At 37.4% G+C, this 18,212-nt stretch overlaps 1 protein-coding gene across 1 annotated transcript in view; it reads right to left on the reverse strand.

Moving 5' to 3' along the window:
- The window catches only part of pth1r (parathyroid hormone 1 receptor), a 108,140-nt gene that overhangs the window by 56,109 nt on the left and 33,819 nt on the right, over positions 1-18,212 (reverse strand). Inside the window, exon 3 of the mRNA XM_041803570.1 lies at positions 9,866-9,968. Coding sequence (XP_041659504.1) covers positions 9,866-9,968 — 103 coding nt within the window. The remainder of the gene's footprint in view (positions 1-9,865; positions 9,969-18,212) is intronic.

An 18,212-nucleotide genomic window follows, 5' to 3' on the forward strand; every position in this document is an offset into this window, starting at 1 on the left:
AAGTTTTCGCTATTCCTTAAGGAAAACTGTTATGTTCTACAGAAACGCGGTTAAACTGTGGTGGAAATTAAACCGGGTTTATGTTAAGATGATAGCTTTCTGTCGCGGGGGATTGTTTAGGGCTATCCAGGGCTATCACGCTGTGTAAAATAAACGGTGCCTACTGTACTTCCGTTAGCTTGACTTCCTCTCTGTGTCGGTCTTCTTACCGAGCAGGTAACATATGACCGATTCTTTCTGTTATCACAAACGTTAACGAGAGTTATCTTAAAAAAACGTCGGGTCCGTGTATCAACAGTTTAATGTTTAAGAGCTGCATACTATTCCTGAAATGTAAATTGAGAAAAAGCCGGGAGGAATCGCTCGCGCGGGGAGGGATGTGAACATTCAACATGGCGAGCGCGTAGCTAGATTTCTCATTCTGCAGCTAAAGGTACGATAAAATGTCTCGAATAACGCGAGGAGAGAAATTGGCAATGCAGCTACAGTGTCTTGAGCCGTACTTTTTCAGTACAACAGAGCATGACAGCGACCAGGCCCCATTAAAAAGAACATGAAATTTATCACAACCAAGAGCTGTTAGCCCAGAGCTGCTAAATCACGCATTGACTGTGACTGTGAGACTCTTGCTTGCAGTTATCCCAACACGGTCTCTCGCATTACTTTTTTCACTTGCTGAAAAGCATAAACTGTTCCTCTTTATTTCATCCCCTTAGATTTACTGTATTACCTCACTCGCTGCTTCCTGACACCGTGCTTTTGCTAGCAGGCTACACGACATTTTTACAGTTTCCCTCTGTGTTCATTCTATTGTTGTGTATTCAAAGAACATGTCTTACTTTAAAAAATCCACATTAACTCCTCATTAATTAGAACTACTAAGGCAATTCAAAGTGAATTTGTGGATGTTCTTAAAAACTATATTTTTTTCAGACATGAAACATGCAGGAAAAAGTCATCCTAGGAGGTTAACCCAATACATTAAGAATATATATTCTCTTCTGAAAGGTAAGTTTATGTGTGAACACGTTTCATAAGCTGAACTGGGTTCTTTCTCTCTCTGTCATCAGAGTCATCAACCATTGTCCAAGTGTTCGAGCCATGAAGGACCGCTGGCCTGCCCTGTTTAACTGTTCCCAGGTGAGCATACTCTATTAATTGCTGTTAAGAGACAAGAAGTGAAAATATGAAGACCGTTCAATCAAGAAGCCACTCTGTCGAAGCGGCAGAAAATATTGTATGTGAATGCATGAAATGTGTACGATTTGGTGTGATGCCTTTTTCTCTTTTGTTGAAATTTCAGAGTATCACTACTGTGCCTCTGGAGCCCAGATTTATGGCTGCTTTGGACCTTCACACACCCAAGTTACTCAAGCTGTTTCTTGCCAAAGGTGGAGCACTTGGACAAAGACCGCAAATCATAATGGAACTAATGGAGGTACAATACCTTTTAAAATTAAAGGACGCTTTATTTATGAGATTCCTGTGCACTATTTTTTTACAACTCAAGATGGCAAAATCTTGTAAAAATTTGAAATTATGCATCCAGATAATATTTTAGCATGATATCTTCTTTTTAGTTTTGTGGTTATTATATTAATCTCTTGAGTTCTTTGTATTTTAGGTGCTGGCACATTAAGGTTTCCCCTGTCATTGTGCAGGCCTGGTGGGCCACTTAGTCATTGACAGGCCAAAATATCATTGATTTTCATAGATTTCCATGTAATCATTGTTTTCACCTGATGGTGTCTATGCTGCACTGCTCTGTAAACACCTGCCCTTCAGCTCTGCTCAGACCTCTGTCTCTCTGGCTACCTCCACCTTGTGACACTACATGACTGATCAGCAACAGGACCGCACAGTTACACCGGCAGTAAAAGTTAGCTCTTTGTTTGGCAGAGGTGTAAACAGAGCCTGCCTTTCCAGAGCCTGTTCACCTGTCCTTTACACTGATAGTTTGCACCATCATTAATTTCATAGAAAACCCTCTGCAGTGTTACAGTTTTTATGTTTCTAGAGTTTTCTCTGCTCATCTGCTCTACTGTCTACTGACACTCATAATCTGAGTTGCGATGTATGGCAGAGAACGGTGTGTTCAAATGCAGCTAAAGATCTCAGAAATCTTTCTTTGAATTGCCACAAATTTTACATTACCCTTAGTTAAAATACATAGGCTATACATGGGTCACTAAAGCACTTTTAATAAATGTTAAAATATTGACAGTGTTGCATTAATTTCTACATGGAAATCTACATCTTCAGTGTGCTGTGTTTCCTTGTGTTTTTATGGTTGGCTTATTAGTTGTTATATTTCTTGCCAGGATTCTTCACACTCTTCTGTTGAGAGGACCAGAGATGTTGACCTTTGGTGCCTGATAGAATACCTTGGTGAAAATGGAGAACATCTGATCACAGAATTCAATGTAGGTGAGCTTAATTTGCATTTAACCAAGTATTGATATTTGTTGATTAGATACTGCTGTCAATAGATTAATACAGCTGTGTCACAATTTTGTAAACATATTATTGCCCCACAGTACAGCTTCAGTGGCCCCTAAGATGATCAGTTTTGCAATATTAGCTCTGGAAACTGTCTAATGAAGATTTGGAGATCTTCCAGAGTTTCCCTTTCACAAATGTGTTAGCATGCAGGAGATTAATGTGAGACATGTTCACATGCTTTCTGAAAAGTGCTTGGGTTTGGTGAGAGGCAGCACCTGGATAGAGTGTGCAAGAGGCAGAACATGATGCAGAAAGCTGCAGTTGTGTGTTTTCATTAGTTTTTTTTTTATTTTCACCACAAATTTAACAGCCTTTATGTATGAGAAATCAAAGGATGTTCTCTCTTGCTTTACTGCTAGCTTTGCAGCGTTCAAAATGTTGCAGGTCAAATCAAGCATTCGTTGAATGCATTCACCAAACACACTAAAATAGAATCATCTATTGTCATCAGTTAACCTCCTCCCACAGCTGTGAATCCACTGTTTGGTGTTTGCATTTGCACATAAAGCTCCTCCAGATTATGCCTGGAAAATTTCAGTTTTGTAGTACATGCTTTAAATGGGCCTCTGATTCTCTGAACTCTACTGGAGGAAGGAACACCAATCATTGACAAAATACCTGCATGTTGAGATGGATATTATTGCAGTGTACCATAAAACGCCATTTCAAGTGGTGCAAAAACTATAGGCACAGATCTGTGGAGATGTGGAAATAGTAATTTTTTCAAATGTATTAGGCTTGACATAACATGTTTTAGTGTTTGTGTAGCACATACTAAGAAAGCAGTACGGACCTGAAGGTCTGTAAGCTCGGTTAAGCTAAGAGGGCTTTTTACCTGCATGGTTTGGATCCACCCGTTCTCTCAGAGACGAGGTTCTGTGCTAATCATTACAGAATAGTTCTGTGTGATCACCTTTTTCCTTCAATGAAACATTTTTGTCCTGATGTAGTGGTCTCTTCTTGAGTGACAGTGACAAGTGCTTTCTGAATGGTTTGATGATGAGGACCAAATGATGTGAATTGCATGCTGTGGCCTTTACAGTTCCCTTTTTCTAATCACTGGTGGATATTTGAACTTTTTTTTTGCTTTGTCATCTACCTTTACATTTGCATAGCTACCATTAAAATCCTATATCAAAAATCTTTGTGATACACAGTTTTGTAATTTGATGTGTTACAATCTCTTGATAGTTTAAGACCATGACACTGATTACAGTTTCATGTTGCAGGACACAGAGGACTTGGAGGAACTTGAGCAGCTTGTGGTGGCGATCACTGTGATCACAAAGGCTGGACATTCCACAAGTGACAACTCAAAGGAAATTGGAGTCGTCATTGAGGCCACAGAAGTTATCACAGGACTTGGAGACATAGCCAGAGCTTGCTGTCTCCTCTTTGGCTTGACCTAAACACTGAACCTCGATTATCCCGGGCAGCTTAAGTACACCTTTGAGGTATTCCAAAAACTTTTTATGGAACTGGATGCGTCAAAGCTGTCAAAGAAAGTCCAGTCCTTCAAGAGCAAACTTCTGGCTTGAAATAAGGCTGGGTCCACAGCACAGGCTGTTGTGCCACACAATGAATGTTAGTAACAATTTGGACACTTAAATGCAATTTCTGCTTTCGTCATCTGTTGTAAAATAGTTTTTCTACATTGTGTTAATGTGTATTTATTGCATTTTAACTATTTTTTATCTTGTGGCACCTGCACTTCAGCAGGATTTTTCTTTAAGACAGCAACTATTGTTCAACAGGTCTTCTGGGAGTCTCATTTGAGACAGGCATTTTATTTATTTGGAAATTGAAGTTGTGAAAACACTTTACAGAAGTCCTGATGTTTCCTGGAATACATTGCAATAGACTGATGTGTTTTTTCCAAAAAAAAAAAAAAAGGTTTCAAAGGCAGGGTCTTTTGTATGTTAAAGGCTGCTTGATATGCTGTACCTTTAATGAAGTCTAATTAAAAGTGTAACTTTTTGTAAAGCATTAAATGTTACTTAAGTAATATTTATTCTGTATTTTCTGTTCAACCAATTCTAATCTCAGACTAAATGTAGTCACAACACAAACATGTATTTAATTTCCAAGAAATGATTATGTTTACATTTTAATTAATTTTATTAAAGAAATTTAAAAAAAATGCACTTAATATAAAGATTAGTATTACTCAATTATATATCATTTATATATTGAATTTAATTATTTATATCAGTACCTTTTACTAATTTAGACATTTCTCTTATTAATATTTACTTAATACTGTTGTTTAGGTTTTAGTTAAATTATTTGTGTGCTATAGTGGAATCTACTTAATTTGAATGGGTAAATCTTATGGGTCTGATTTGATTTATATTAACTCAAATTTTAACATTAGTTAGATTTACTTAATAATATTGTGTGCAATCTGTTGCCTCAATTTTATTGAGTAGTTATGGTGTATCTTTTTTTACAGTGTACTACACTCACTCAGAACACTGATGGGGGAGGTGGCAGCTAACCTGCTGCTAGCTGTAGTTTTATATTTATTAATGGAACAGGAGAGTTCATTTTCTAATCTAACAATCTACAAGAAAACAATTAAGCCCATTTTTGTGTGTAAATGAGAAAACAAAGTGACTTTGCTTGGAGGTGGCTGTTGAAGTGTGACACAGGGCTGGCCAGTCACCACCACCAGTCAGGATGGATTATATCTGATGGAGGTCAGAGGAGCAGTCGAGTCACATCTGAGGGGGCCCTGATGTTTGACCTGCTGCTCTGCATTAGCATCTATTAAATAGGCTTTGAGAAAAATACAAAGCGCTGTTATATAAAGTCTTGATGTCTTACACAATATGGTTTTTGGCGCCTCCACTTTTCAAAAACAGCAATCCTGTCAGATATTTTTTTTGCATATAATTTCACATAGTGAACTATTTTCCAAACCATGAAAAATTGTGAAATACCCAATGTAACTAGTGGTAACGGTCAACAAAAGCTTTTGTGTCCTTAGTCGGGAAGTAAACACTTTTAATTATGTGTTTCATTTACAAGGGGGTATCGTTTGGAGGGTCTAAGAATCCCATGTGACCACAATGCACTGGGGTTAAAGAGAAAATAATACAATTGGTTTGGCTGTGGAATTCAAAATCTGACTCTGAACAATCAACTGGGAAACAGACAGAAACCACAGCGGGATATAGTAGAGGCCGTGGTTTACTGGAAAATGAACACCCATAAATACACAATTTAACCCCACGATCAGCTTCATATTAAATCCCAGCCTTAGGGAGGCCACTGGGAGGACAAAGGAAACAAAAACAATGTGAAATGTTGCTTCAGAAAGCTGCTTCAGACAAGAGGAGACTACAGTTTTAAAATATCAGCAGGAGGATTGAAATAAAAAACTAAAGTCAGCTGTTGTTGAGTACTGTTGTGTACATGATAATCAGCTGATTTTGCTCTTGTAATCAGCAATCACAGTCAAAGAAGCCACCAATCACGCTCAGTCAGGGCAGAAGGGTGGTCTTAACAATCTAACACACGTTTACTTCTACTTTCCCCCTGCTGTTGCTGCTGGTTACTGCTTCAATCCTACAGCTCCTGGCTAACCTGTCACTTAACTGTGATTGATGTCTTCCTCCATCACTACTCCACCAACATCTTATTGGCATCCGCTGGCCTTGTGCACGTATATCAGACCTGTGTGCTTAAGATTCACTCCTGGAGGATTATTGCATTCCTTACGGAATGTTTTCTCTCCAGCTGCAGCTCACCAGGGACATCCCTGAATAGACAAACACATTGTCTAAACACATTGGCAGAAAAAAAAAAAAAAAAAAAACATTGGCGGTGGTTAATGTTTCTCTCTTTCCTTGACAGAGATCTTTTCAAAGTGTAAGTGAAAGAGAAATCCTACTATTTAGAAAGCTTATTAAGGTGAATAAAGCCTGGCCTTGATGTTGCAATAACAAATCAGATCTCACAGTTGCACATTATCTGTTCCCTTTCTTAATGCTAAAGGAACTTTTGTCAAAGATAAATTACAATGGGCAGCCTTATGGATTTTATCTGATATCTATACAACATTCATTCAATGATGTGTAAGGTATGTCAACCATTGTCACTGTAATTGATTTATTAATACTGTGACATGAAGCTGAGGAATTTGAGAAAATAATCCAACTGCAATCTTTTTTACCCAATACTGCATTTTAATATGGAATTATTCTTTAAATTCCTCATCTTATGTAGTTTTCAACAAACATAAGCAATGAGTTATTCTATATTAGAAAATTAAACCAGGGCTTAATGATTCTGACAAAATATCCAACTGCAATTGTTTTCACTCATTCTGCAAACTCAAATTTTCTATTAAACCATTCTAAAAAAATCAACTGGTATATTTACAAACATTTTGGGTTAAAAAAATATTGCACCATCTGCGTTTTTAATGCTCTGAAATGTTTACTGCCGCAGAACATGTGTTCATGTTTGGTGTCAAGGCCTCAACCTTTAACGTCCTCACAGATTTATTTATGTTTAGTTATTTGAAGAGTGATGAAAGTATTTTTAAGTCCTTCAATTGCAGCCTGCAGGTGGATGAAAGGGAAGTTGTGAGGTTGAGCGCAGCACCGACGCAGGTCAGACCAAGTCATATCAAAGCAAAAGGAGAACACTTAAACCATGCTGCTTGAATAGACTGCCATTTGGGGGGACATTTGTTGTATTGTGAGGATGACTCACTTCAATAGTAAAGTTGGTTAGATATGGCTTGAGCAGTGTTCCTGAAATAGCTAAGAGGCATTAGTCTCCTAATATTTTACTTCAGCATCTTCTTGAAACACTTACTGTGAAGTTAAGAGGATAGGCTACACTTTAGATGACAATTTTTTATGTTAAAACTTCTCTGTGCACCATAGACTGGAGCCATCAACATACCAGCATAAAATGCTGAGGCCCGTCATACCACAAGCAACACCATAACCATCACCTGCTGCATGCCACCTGGCTCATTGACATTCAGCTAAATTCAGTATGTATTTATGTATCTGTACATTAGAGGCCACTGCTGAAAACATTACCTACAGAGCAATGCAGACCAGCATGGCAATGACATGTTCTAACAGCTGTCTCTCTTACTTCATAATCTTGCTTTTGAATTTAAACCTGTGAATTCTGGTTTTTGGTTCATACAAGAAAAGACTGTAGGAGGTGGCTAGCTCACAAGAGATCACAAGAAATCAGCTGATACTTCAGAGATACACAGCCGACAGACATGCAAACAACACAGAACAAAATAAAGCATGTTTGACAGACCAGTGCAACTTCATATATTTTTTCCAGTGATTTAAATTACATTTTCAAGTAAAATTTAAAAAAAAAAAAAAAAATTAACTTTATTTTGTAATAAATTTACAAGACATCAAACTCAGAATTTTTAATTAAAAAAAATAGCAAATTCACAATAAATAAATAAAAATTGAAAAATTTGGCTCAGAAAGTTGTAACTTTTGACATTTAAACTCAAAAATCTATAACCTAAAAGTCATACATTTATGAGAAAAGAAACTGAAAATACTGGTTTGATCAAATTCAACTGGATGCGGTCAGTGTGTTCTTTCGTTCTGTAGCCCCAGTTTATGCCAATATGTTTTCAAACTCCCCTTATCAATATAATATGATGATTCTAGGCTAAAATCACACGTATTTCGTACTTCTCTGTAAGACTGAAAGATAAAAGGTTTGATAAAAAATGAGTTGTGTTAAAAATCCAAACATAGCTATTTCAGCTCTCTTTTTATGAGTTAATAGAACACATTTTTAGTCTCAAGTGAACTTGATTACTTTAATTTTTTTTTTTGTCATTGTATTTGAATAATTTCATGACAGTCGTACCAGAATGTCATCTCATACTGTGTGACTGAATCGTTTCCAACCCACAACCATTGCGCACGAGTTGTACGCTCACACTGTACGATCCGACAGCCGTGCATGAACTGAGTGCTCACACCGTGCGAGTGAAATCAAGACAGACTGTGGCAGAAACCCAGAGAGTTTCCTTTTTAAAAAGTCTCACGCAATGAGCCTGAAGTGTTTCCAGTCATATTCTCTCTCTCCCACTATCTCTCTCTATCCCACACACACAAACTTCGTTACCATCCGTGTCAGCTGTCGGTCTGTGAGTAGGAATATTTCCTGCTCATTTATTTCCTTTATCAAAGCGGGGGTGCATTAGAAAGTCATGGTAATTTAGGATGCTGTCTGACATTTTACAAAGGAAACAATCCCCCAAAGTTAGAGAACAAAGAAGGGGGGTTGATCCCCTGAAGTTGTTTATTCCACTTGCATTTCTGCTCTCACTGTGAGGTGTCTGGAGTCGTACGACCAAAATATCCAACATGCCAGAAATCCTTTTACATGATCAGTTATGACACGTTTCGATTATTTTCAACCCCTTCAATTTTACAGTGCAATATGTTTGATTTGATTAGGCTCTCAACTGTAGTTCTTGTGCAAGGCAAAGGGCTTCAGCTGATATGATATTCTTCCCTACAATAGGCTATTTTTTACTTTAAAATCTTTAGACTTCAATCTTGTAAATTTGCAACTTTTAAACCAAAAATTTGGTTTTTTTCCCCTCGTAAATGAATGACTTTAAATTCTAAGTTTGGTTCCTAAAAATTTTAAGATTTAATAATCTCATTCTAACTTTTAGTTCTTCAAATTTGTGTTTTCTTAACTCAAAAATTGTGTGCTTTATTCATGTAAACTTGTATTTTCAAACTCATGAAATCTTGAGTTGTTGGCTCTGATATACCATCCTACCTGTAGGTAAACGGAGTTTTAGGAGACGTGATCGGACCAGACAACTGTCATGATAAAGGGATAGTGCTGCTATGGGGCCGGTGCATAGCTCAAATAAATAATGAAATCATACCAGCCCCAAAGTGGGTCGCCGCCCTGGGAAAATGCCTGCTACACCAGATTGCCAGTCCATCCCTGCTTGCAGAGTTGTCTGAGCATCTCCACTGTAAACAACCCAGCATGGCTACGGGGGCGGCTCTGCATTGGCGGAGAGCTCGGCCAGTATTTAAGACTCTACGAACTCCTAGTAACTCAGTTCATGTTGAGAAGATAAGAGAAAATAACTGAGAAGATAAGAGAAAATAACTGTCTTATCTTAATAGTCTTATCTGCTATGATCTGACAGCTGAACCTGCCATACAAAAGTCTCTGTCCTTTATCCACTTCATTTGCACTGCATAACGACAGAGCCACTTCCTGGTCTCGCAAAATATGGGATAGGTTGAGGGTCACAACCGTTTATCGTGTCACAAAAACCCCTAGTATATTAACATCCTTACATCCTTTTTTGTTAACTCACCAGGAATTTTATGCTTGGACTTGATGTTCTCCTCACACTTCTGTTTGGCTCTGAACAGCAGGCCGATCTGTTCCTCCTTAGTGAGCACGTCATCAGCATAGACCTGAGAAGACAAGACAAAAAAATAAGTGTTGATGTCCCGTGTGTTCAAGGTGGATGCTGACCTAGATTATCAAACAAAAAAAGCAGTGAGATTTTGTAATCAGAACAACATGATGAATGTGGGTAAGGCATGGATCTATAAAAAAGGTTCTGCTGCACTGAAGGTTCCTGATAGCATAGTGGCTTCCATAATTCTTAAATGGAAGAAATTTGACAAAACCAGGACCCTTCCAAAAACTGGCTGTCCGACTGTTGACTCTGGCTGCCTTCTAGAGCTCTTTTGTGGAGATGGGACAAAGTTCTAGAAAGACAACCACGTCTGCAGCCCTGCACCGATCTGGGATTATGGCAGAGTGGCTCTCCTCAGTGTACAACACATGAAAGCCTGCTTGGAATCTGTAAAAAACTCCAAATAAAAGCCAAGGAAGCTTTCAGTTTTTTTTAATAAATTTGCAAAATTTTCTAAAACTCTGTTTTCACTAATGCAATGTATGTTAAACATTTTAAGAAAAATCCTGAAAAAAATACTGGGATATAAGGCTCACAGGAATGGCCAAGGTGGATGAATGGGTGGAGAGATAGCAAAAAAAAAAATAAAAAATTAAAAATTTTTTTAAAAAAAGCCTCAATTTCTCAGGAACAGGCGTCACACAATTAGATGAACTTTTACAAAATCAAGTTAGTTGACTTCTCAAGGATGTATGACTACCATTCCATTCATCGATCTCCTCCATAGTGACTCATACTTGAAATACAGGGAGAGTCAAATTAGATTAAATTGCAATGTGGCCTGCTGCAATTTTCAAATCGCAGAAGATGCAATATTTATTTAACCTGAAATTTGTGTCAAATAGCAGTTTAAAACTTTTTTCCTTGCAGCAGAGATGTTATGCATTACATATCATGCAATCATCCATAGGCATTTTTTTAGAACAGTCTACAAAAATCATACTTTTTTGCATGTTTTTCTTATTGAATATAAGAATGACATAATAATAATGACTCCCTTCAATATATCAATTCCTATCCAATTTGCAATATGAGTCAAAATCATCACAATTAGATATTTTTCAGAATCGTTCAGCTCTAGTTTTAGATAATATTGTGCTGGTTATAATATAGACTGATTCATGCTTGTGTTTGTTGGTTAAAAAACACAATATAAGGAAGTTAAGTAATAATCACAAATCAAATCACAATTGCAATACTGAGGAAAAAAATCACAATTAGATTATTTTCCCAAATCATTCAGCCCTACAAGTCAGTGCTAAAATTCTACTCTGGTGGCCCCTATGTAACCTTAAAAGAATACTAATAGTACAAACAACCTGTTCAAACTCACCAACAGACAGCTCAGTGCTCTCTCTCCCTTTCCCGTATCAAATGTCAGCGTAGTGTGTCTACCTCCCCACTATCAATATAGGCAGAGTAATCCATCCAGATTATCAGAAAGGAAGGGCTTTTCCTCATTACAATTTAAATGACTGGGCAAATGTTTAGTCTGTCACAATCATTACAGGCCGATCAGAGAGACAATGCATTTGGAAAAGTGGGCATGCACAGGCTCAGTGAATAATTACATAACATGATCGTTGCTCACTATCACTCAGTTGGTAAGTCAAACTCTGGCTTAAGTCAGTCAGAAGAAGAGCACTTTCAGTGAGGTTCCAGAAATACTGTCCAGTTGTGATAAAACTGCTAGCTATCCAAGCTAATCACCTCTCTGGCACCAGCCATTGTTTACAACTAAACCCTACTTGTTGCTACCAAATCATTCTCCTGAAATGATGCTGATTGGTCTGAAGTTTAGCAAGACAGATACACTTGATGACAGACGTGGAATCTGGTGAATCCATTAACTTGGCAGGGTTACCATTCCCCTCAGTCATTCCCAGAGTCAGCTTGGTTTATGTTTTCCCATGCTGTGCCTCCCCTGAAGTCTTCTAGCCCCCCATGAGAGGTGTGCCTCACACTTTAAAACAACTGTTCTGAGCGACTAAAAATATTTCTAATACCCTGAGAATGATATCGCTACCTGGAATAAACAATATTGGGCCTAGTATAAAGCCCGATATTGAAGTTCATGCATGCCTTCAATCTTCAACATAAACCTTTACAGAACCTTTTTACCGACATTCACTGAAGGGTAAACACTTTTTCAATCACAAAACAAAGTCCTTCCCATAGCTGCTTCACTATCCTGTACATCCCCAACCATAGAGCTGTGGACAGCACTGTCTGATTCCAGTTCTGTTGGTGAAATAATTGTCAGTCTTACCCAAAGTCATTTTCTCAGAATGCGAAAGAAACTGGGGGGTCTTGGATCTATGACAGCCTGCCCTTTATCTTGAAGGTCAGTTTAAGTTGTGCCTCACCACAACAGTGTTCTCCACCACAGCCGTACACACTCTTTATTTCGATTTTCACCCTGTCAAGAAACTAAAAGGTTTTCAAATACCTTGTTTTTTAACTCCACCTTTCAGTATTTGATTCACTTGTTGTTTCTTTTATTCTCAACATTTTCCTTGTCTTCATGACACATTACAAATATGAATGAGGTGAATGTTTCTGTTCTAATAGGTCACAGTGTCTGGCTCACTGTCTGCCTGTGGATTTATACTGTGGTCATATCGACTTCTGTTATACTTAAGCTAGAAAAAGGAAGTGGAAATGAAATCATAAACATGAACTACAATATAAAAACAGGTTTTTTTCATCTCATCTAGAGTTTTTATGGTGTATATTGTAGCAGGATGCAAAGCATCCTCACAATGAAGCCCTAACATGTAATTCATACAGAGTAGCCTCAAGTACCATTAAAAATCCTCTCTGGTCTTTTCTTCTTGCCTCAGTGACGTAGAGCAAACAGAACAAATTAAAAACAGACATTTGCTCAATCAGCTGTACTTATGCTTGCCTGTTTTAAACAGAATTTACACAAGTGGATACAAAGAAACCAAATCCTGCTCAAACAGTGTAGGCTGGTCTACTCAGTGAGAGGGATCACATTACAAAGAGCCAGGGTGGGCACAAAAGCAAGGGAGGGAAGAAAATAAAAGAATCTTAGAGCTAACAGGTGAAATTGCCTCCATGATTGGTTACACTATATATGCAATTTATTGATGATTTTCAGTGCAAACTGGACTTGATTGATAAAAAAAATCTGAAATTCAAATTCAACCTTCTACTATGACAACTATTAAAAAAAATGAAGGCATTTTTTGCACAATCTGGAACAAGACCACATCCCTTGGACAAACAACTCACTTGTTTCTGTATGTGGGAGAAAATCTAAGTAAAGTGAACTTAATTTGATTCAGTAGATTAAGCAAAACTAGTAAGTTATTTTTTGTATGTAATACATAAAACTCCCAAGTAAAAGCATCCTTATTTTATTGTGTAGATCAAACAAAACTAGTCTTTGTTTTAAACATTTCTATTATACTATTATGAAAAGCAGCTATTGTATCAGTAATAGATGCATTTGGACATTGTACACTTCCTTCATTTCACCTTACAATTGAGCTTATCAAAGAAGGCTACAGTCTGTATGTAAGAATGAGAGTCAAACTCATCACCAGGAAGTGCTCCTTTATACAGAGAGACTGGCTTTTTACAAATTAATCTCTTTAAAACACAGGTGGGATGTGACTAACTCAGTGGATAGCTTCATTCATGGTGCAAAAGTTTTGAACATCAAAAACAACAACAACCCATCAGAAGCACAAGTAAAGGAATCCCAGCAGTACAATACAACAGGCGACATTTAAACATGTCTAAACACACTTAAGCATTCTGCCATATGGCATCAAGGAACAAAAAAAATGTAGGGAAAAGAGAAAAAAAAAAGGGGGGGGGGGTTGTTTAACTTATAGCATTATTTCTGTCAATGTCGGTTTAATGTACAGGCATGTCTGTTTTACCAACTGTAGAAAAGAATACATGAAATGCAATTATGGAGTTTAGGAAATACAGTGTAAAATCTATATTCCAGTCAAATAATGTTGGCACGGCACCCTTTCTAAGCCCTCTGCAACCCTTGGGGGTTGGAGGATCTATCAGCTGGTCTGAGACAAAGTCTGGGCAATCCTCATATTGACAGGAAATGAGGAATTTCTCTGTATGCATGTTCATCTTCTATTCAGGGTGCGATCAGTCAGAAAGCCTTAAAATGCAACGCTCCATTAAACTTGGATATGGAACATGCTGAACAAGGAGGAACACAGCAACGCTTTTCCTCTCCTGTCTTTGAAAATACTCAACATTTTTTAATTTAATTCAATTCAATTCAATTCAACCTTTATTGTCATTGTACAAAAAAAGTATGAGATTTTTCCGTGCACCCTGGATAGATAAAAATAAATACACACTACACTACATACACACTCACTTTCATATCCACATTCACATTAAATAACATACATAGCATAAAAAATAAGATAAAAGATTTAAAAACGAGAGAAGATTGCACCTTTCTTACAATCATTTTTTCTCTCTAACTAGCAAGTTAGCCCACAGTAGGGGGAGAAAATGTGCCCACAAAGCACCAGAGTGGATGCTGACAGTAAATTGAAATTGTAAAATTTTGTGTTTTGAAATACAGAATGGAACAGAGTTAAGATCACAAGATCAGGTTTTGTTATGTGGATGAATGTAAAATATTCTTGTTCAGGAAAAAAAATGTTATGTCTTGTGTTTGTAAAAATATAAACTGACCTCAAAACTAGATGCATTTATGTAATGCTATAGCATGAAACTTCTTTGTTGATATCACAGATCCAGTTAAGTTAAACTTACTTCTGCTCAAAATTCTTTTCTCATTGTAGCTTTCAGTATGAAAAACAGAGATGGAAATACTAAAAAAAGATTTTCTCCACAGAAAAGGAGGGCATTACAACTAGATAAACTTCTAGATGTAATAAGAAAGTTCAAAAGCAATAACACCGTTATTGCCTTCTGGGCAAACATAAAGTCCTTAGGTAGAATATTTTATTGACCAGAAGAACAACCATCTGCAAAGTAAATAATGAAAAGTAGTTCACTTTCACACCTGAAACAGTTGTAAATATACGGCAAAACTACTCAAATATGTTTTAGAAACCTTCACAGACGTTTTTTTGTCTTTTCATCCCCCTATTTCAATAGGCAGGACCATGGATGGTATCAGAAAATCAGGGACAGAGAAAGAGGGAAAAGATGTGAGCAGCTACCGGTCAGACTCTAAGCTGGGTTACCCACTCCAAGGATCATAAACTCTGTACATGAGGCATGACAACTAACCTCTAGGCCACCGGCATCCCTTCGTTTTAATTTTTGTTTTTTTAGGCACACATGCAGCCCCACTGAAAATGGCTCTATGACCCACTGCTTAGTCCCAACCCACAAGTTGAGAACCACTGACTTACACAATACAAAATTGCCCTTGAATTTGAACATGTTAGATATTAAAGATAAAATGTAGTATTCACAAGAGACAATGAAAACGTCTTTAAAAAGCACATAAATGTTCTTGTATGGTTTTATTTGACATCCAGTGAGCTGTGATTATCATATCAATTCCACAGACAAAAAGTCAGCTCTAAGACACTAGCCATGGACTGCTTTCAGTTTGTTGCTTAAAAAAACAAAACAAAAAAGAGTGGTACTGTGCAAAAACTATTGATTTTCCTATCTTAAGTGTTTAAGGACTATTTATCATTTAAAACAGTCTTTAACTGTCATACTCCTGCATTCCAAATCTTACCACAGGGTACAAAGTATAGGCATCAAGATTTTCTTTTTGTATTCAGTGCGAGAGTAAGAATTAAGAAGCAGGCAGGACCCTGCTGGAGTAACATCTTTATATGTTCCATCTGTACGCAGCGTTTTAAGGTGGAAGCTGGTCAAGTCAAGAGAAAAAAGCAGTCTACCTTTTTAATAGGCCTGTACTTGAAAAATCAAAATGGATACTCTCACATTCTCCTTGCCAATACTTGAATTGATACAGATGTTACAGAATGGATATGGCTGCAGATGCTATTGATGCTACAGTAAATCCACCTGGTGGCAGCAGGCGCCAAACTGCATGATGGAGCAAATGCTTCAGATCAAAATAAACAAGCACGGATGAGAAATTCATCTGCTGCCACAAAGACTGAAATCAAAGATATTGGATTGTTTACGGTTTATTTTAATACCAGAAAGAGTTAAGCATGAGTCATGCAATATGCAAGCTATGCAAAAACAAGGTAAAATACCACTGTAAAATGACCAAACTTCCTCCACAGCAGATGACATAATACCATCCTAATAAAGAGTTAAAAACAACAGCTGGGCTCGCTATACTAGACTGGTTCATACCATTACATCAGAACTAAATGACACAGTAATTTCCCTAAACTTCAAGCAAGATCAGAAGATCACAAGCAACACTTTCATGCTTTATTTCTTAAGCTTCTAAATGCTTTATTTGATTCTATTTCTAAAGACTTAAGGTGTACAGGGTAGCTGACAACCAAGGTTCAGGCAGCTGTTTTAGGAGTGTTTTAAACACAGTTTTCATCCTCATTTATTGGGTCACGGAAACTGTGATGCCTACATTTTATGCCATTTTAAAGCAAAAATTAGGGATGTATAAAATTGGCTTTTTGCAAATATCCGATATGCCTACTTACTAAATCATTGTAGCCAGTGCCAATATTAAACAGATACAAAGTCCATTCAGAAAGTACTCAGACCCCCTTCTTTTTTTTTCAATTTTGCTATGTTGTAGCCATGCTACAATTGAAAAAAAAGAAAAAAAAACATACAGTGAAAACAGAATTCTTTACAAAATAAAAAATGAAAAACTGAAATATCTCATCACCATGAGTATTCAGGCCCTTTGCAGTAACACTTGAAATTTAGCTCAGGTGCTTCCCAATCTTTGCCGAGCTGTTTCTACACCTTGATTGGAGTCCATTTGGAAAAGCACACATCTCTCTGTAGAACGCCTCACAACTCATAGTGTGTATTAGAGCAAAAACCAAGACATGAGGTCAAATGAACTGCCTGCAGATCTCAGAGACAGGATTGTTACAAGGCAGAGATCTGCTGCACTGAAGGTTCCCAAGAGCACAGTGGCCTCTATAATTCTCGAATGGAAGATGTTTGGCACAACAGGACTCTCCCAAGAGCTGGTCAGTCGGCTTAACTGAGAAAACAGGGGAGAGGGACCTTAATAAGAGAGGTGACCAAGAATCTGATTGCCACTTTGACTGACCTCCAGAGATCCTGCATGGAAATGGACAAAGTTCAAGAAGGACAAGCATCACTGCAGCCCTCCACTGCTCTGGGATTATTGCTAAACGGAATCCTCTCCTCTAGGATGAAACAATCCGTCGCTGTTGACAATAATAATCAATGATGGTTTCCATTGCCAACAAGTTATACTGTTTGGCAGTGAGCCATCTGTCATTCATAATATCTCTGTCGAGAGTTGCACATGCTTAACAGTGATCCACAGGAAAAGAAAAAAACAGAGAAATAGCGGCAACTGATGCAACATCTGTGCGCCGCAAAACTGCGAAAGTCTGGGGATATTTCACTATCGACAGTTCAAAAAGAAGGATTGCTTGTAAAATATGTAAAGCATACCTTACATATCACGGGAGCACACCATGCATTTTTGCTTTCAATGCTAGCAAACGTTGGTCATCCACTGGCGATGTCGTCTTAACTTTTAACATCAATGTAACACTACAGTGCTGCAGACAGAAGCTGACATATTTCCCTTTTTACCTCTAACTCAATAATATAACGTTACGGTGGCATTTTCCCCCTCATCCCCATTTTCTACCTCTGATGTTAACACGACATAGGGAGTGATGCACGCCATCTCTTTCACTACTTATCAACAGTGGAGCGAACTATAACCAACATACAATAATTAGGCTTTACATTTCTTGAAGAAAATCATTCAACCTTACTTCAACACTAATTATGTTAAAAGCGAAGACAAAAATATTGCTTGAAATAAAATTTTAATAGTATAAGCCATAAAGTTTTATTAAATAAGTTTCTGAATGAAGAACTCTGATTTCTTCTCTTTATTTTTAGTTCATACATGTTTGTAAGTATGTGAAAGTGTTTTTTTTTTCCGGGAAAAAATTAAAATAAAATAAAACTAAGCCGTTAAAGCCAACAAGGGATCCCACTTGACTAGTCAACTCAATTGAGTGGTCGGCAAATTCTCGACTATAGGAATAGTAGTCAGTTGCATCCCCAC

Source organism: Cheilinus undulatus, linkage group 13 (assembly GCF_018320785.1).
Source record: "Cheilinus undulatus linkage group 13, ASM1832078v1, whole genome shotgun sequence".
Classification (NCBI taxonomy): domain Eukaryota; kingdom Metazoa; phylum Chordata; class Actinopteri; order Labriformes; family Labridae; genus Cheilinus; species Cheilinus undulatus.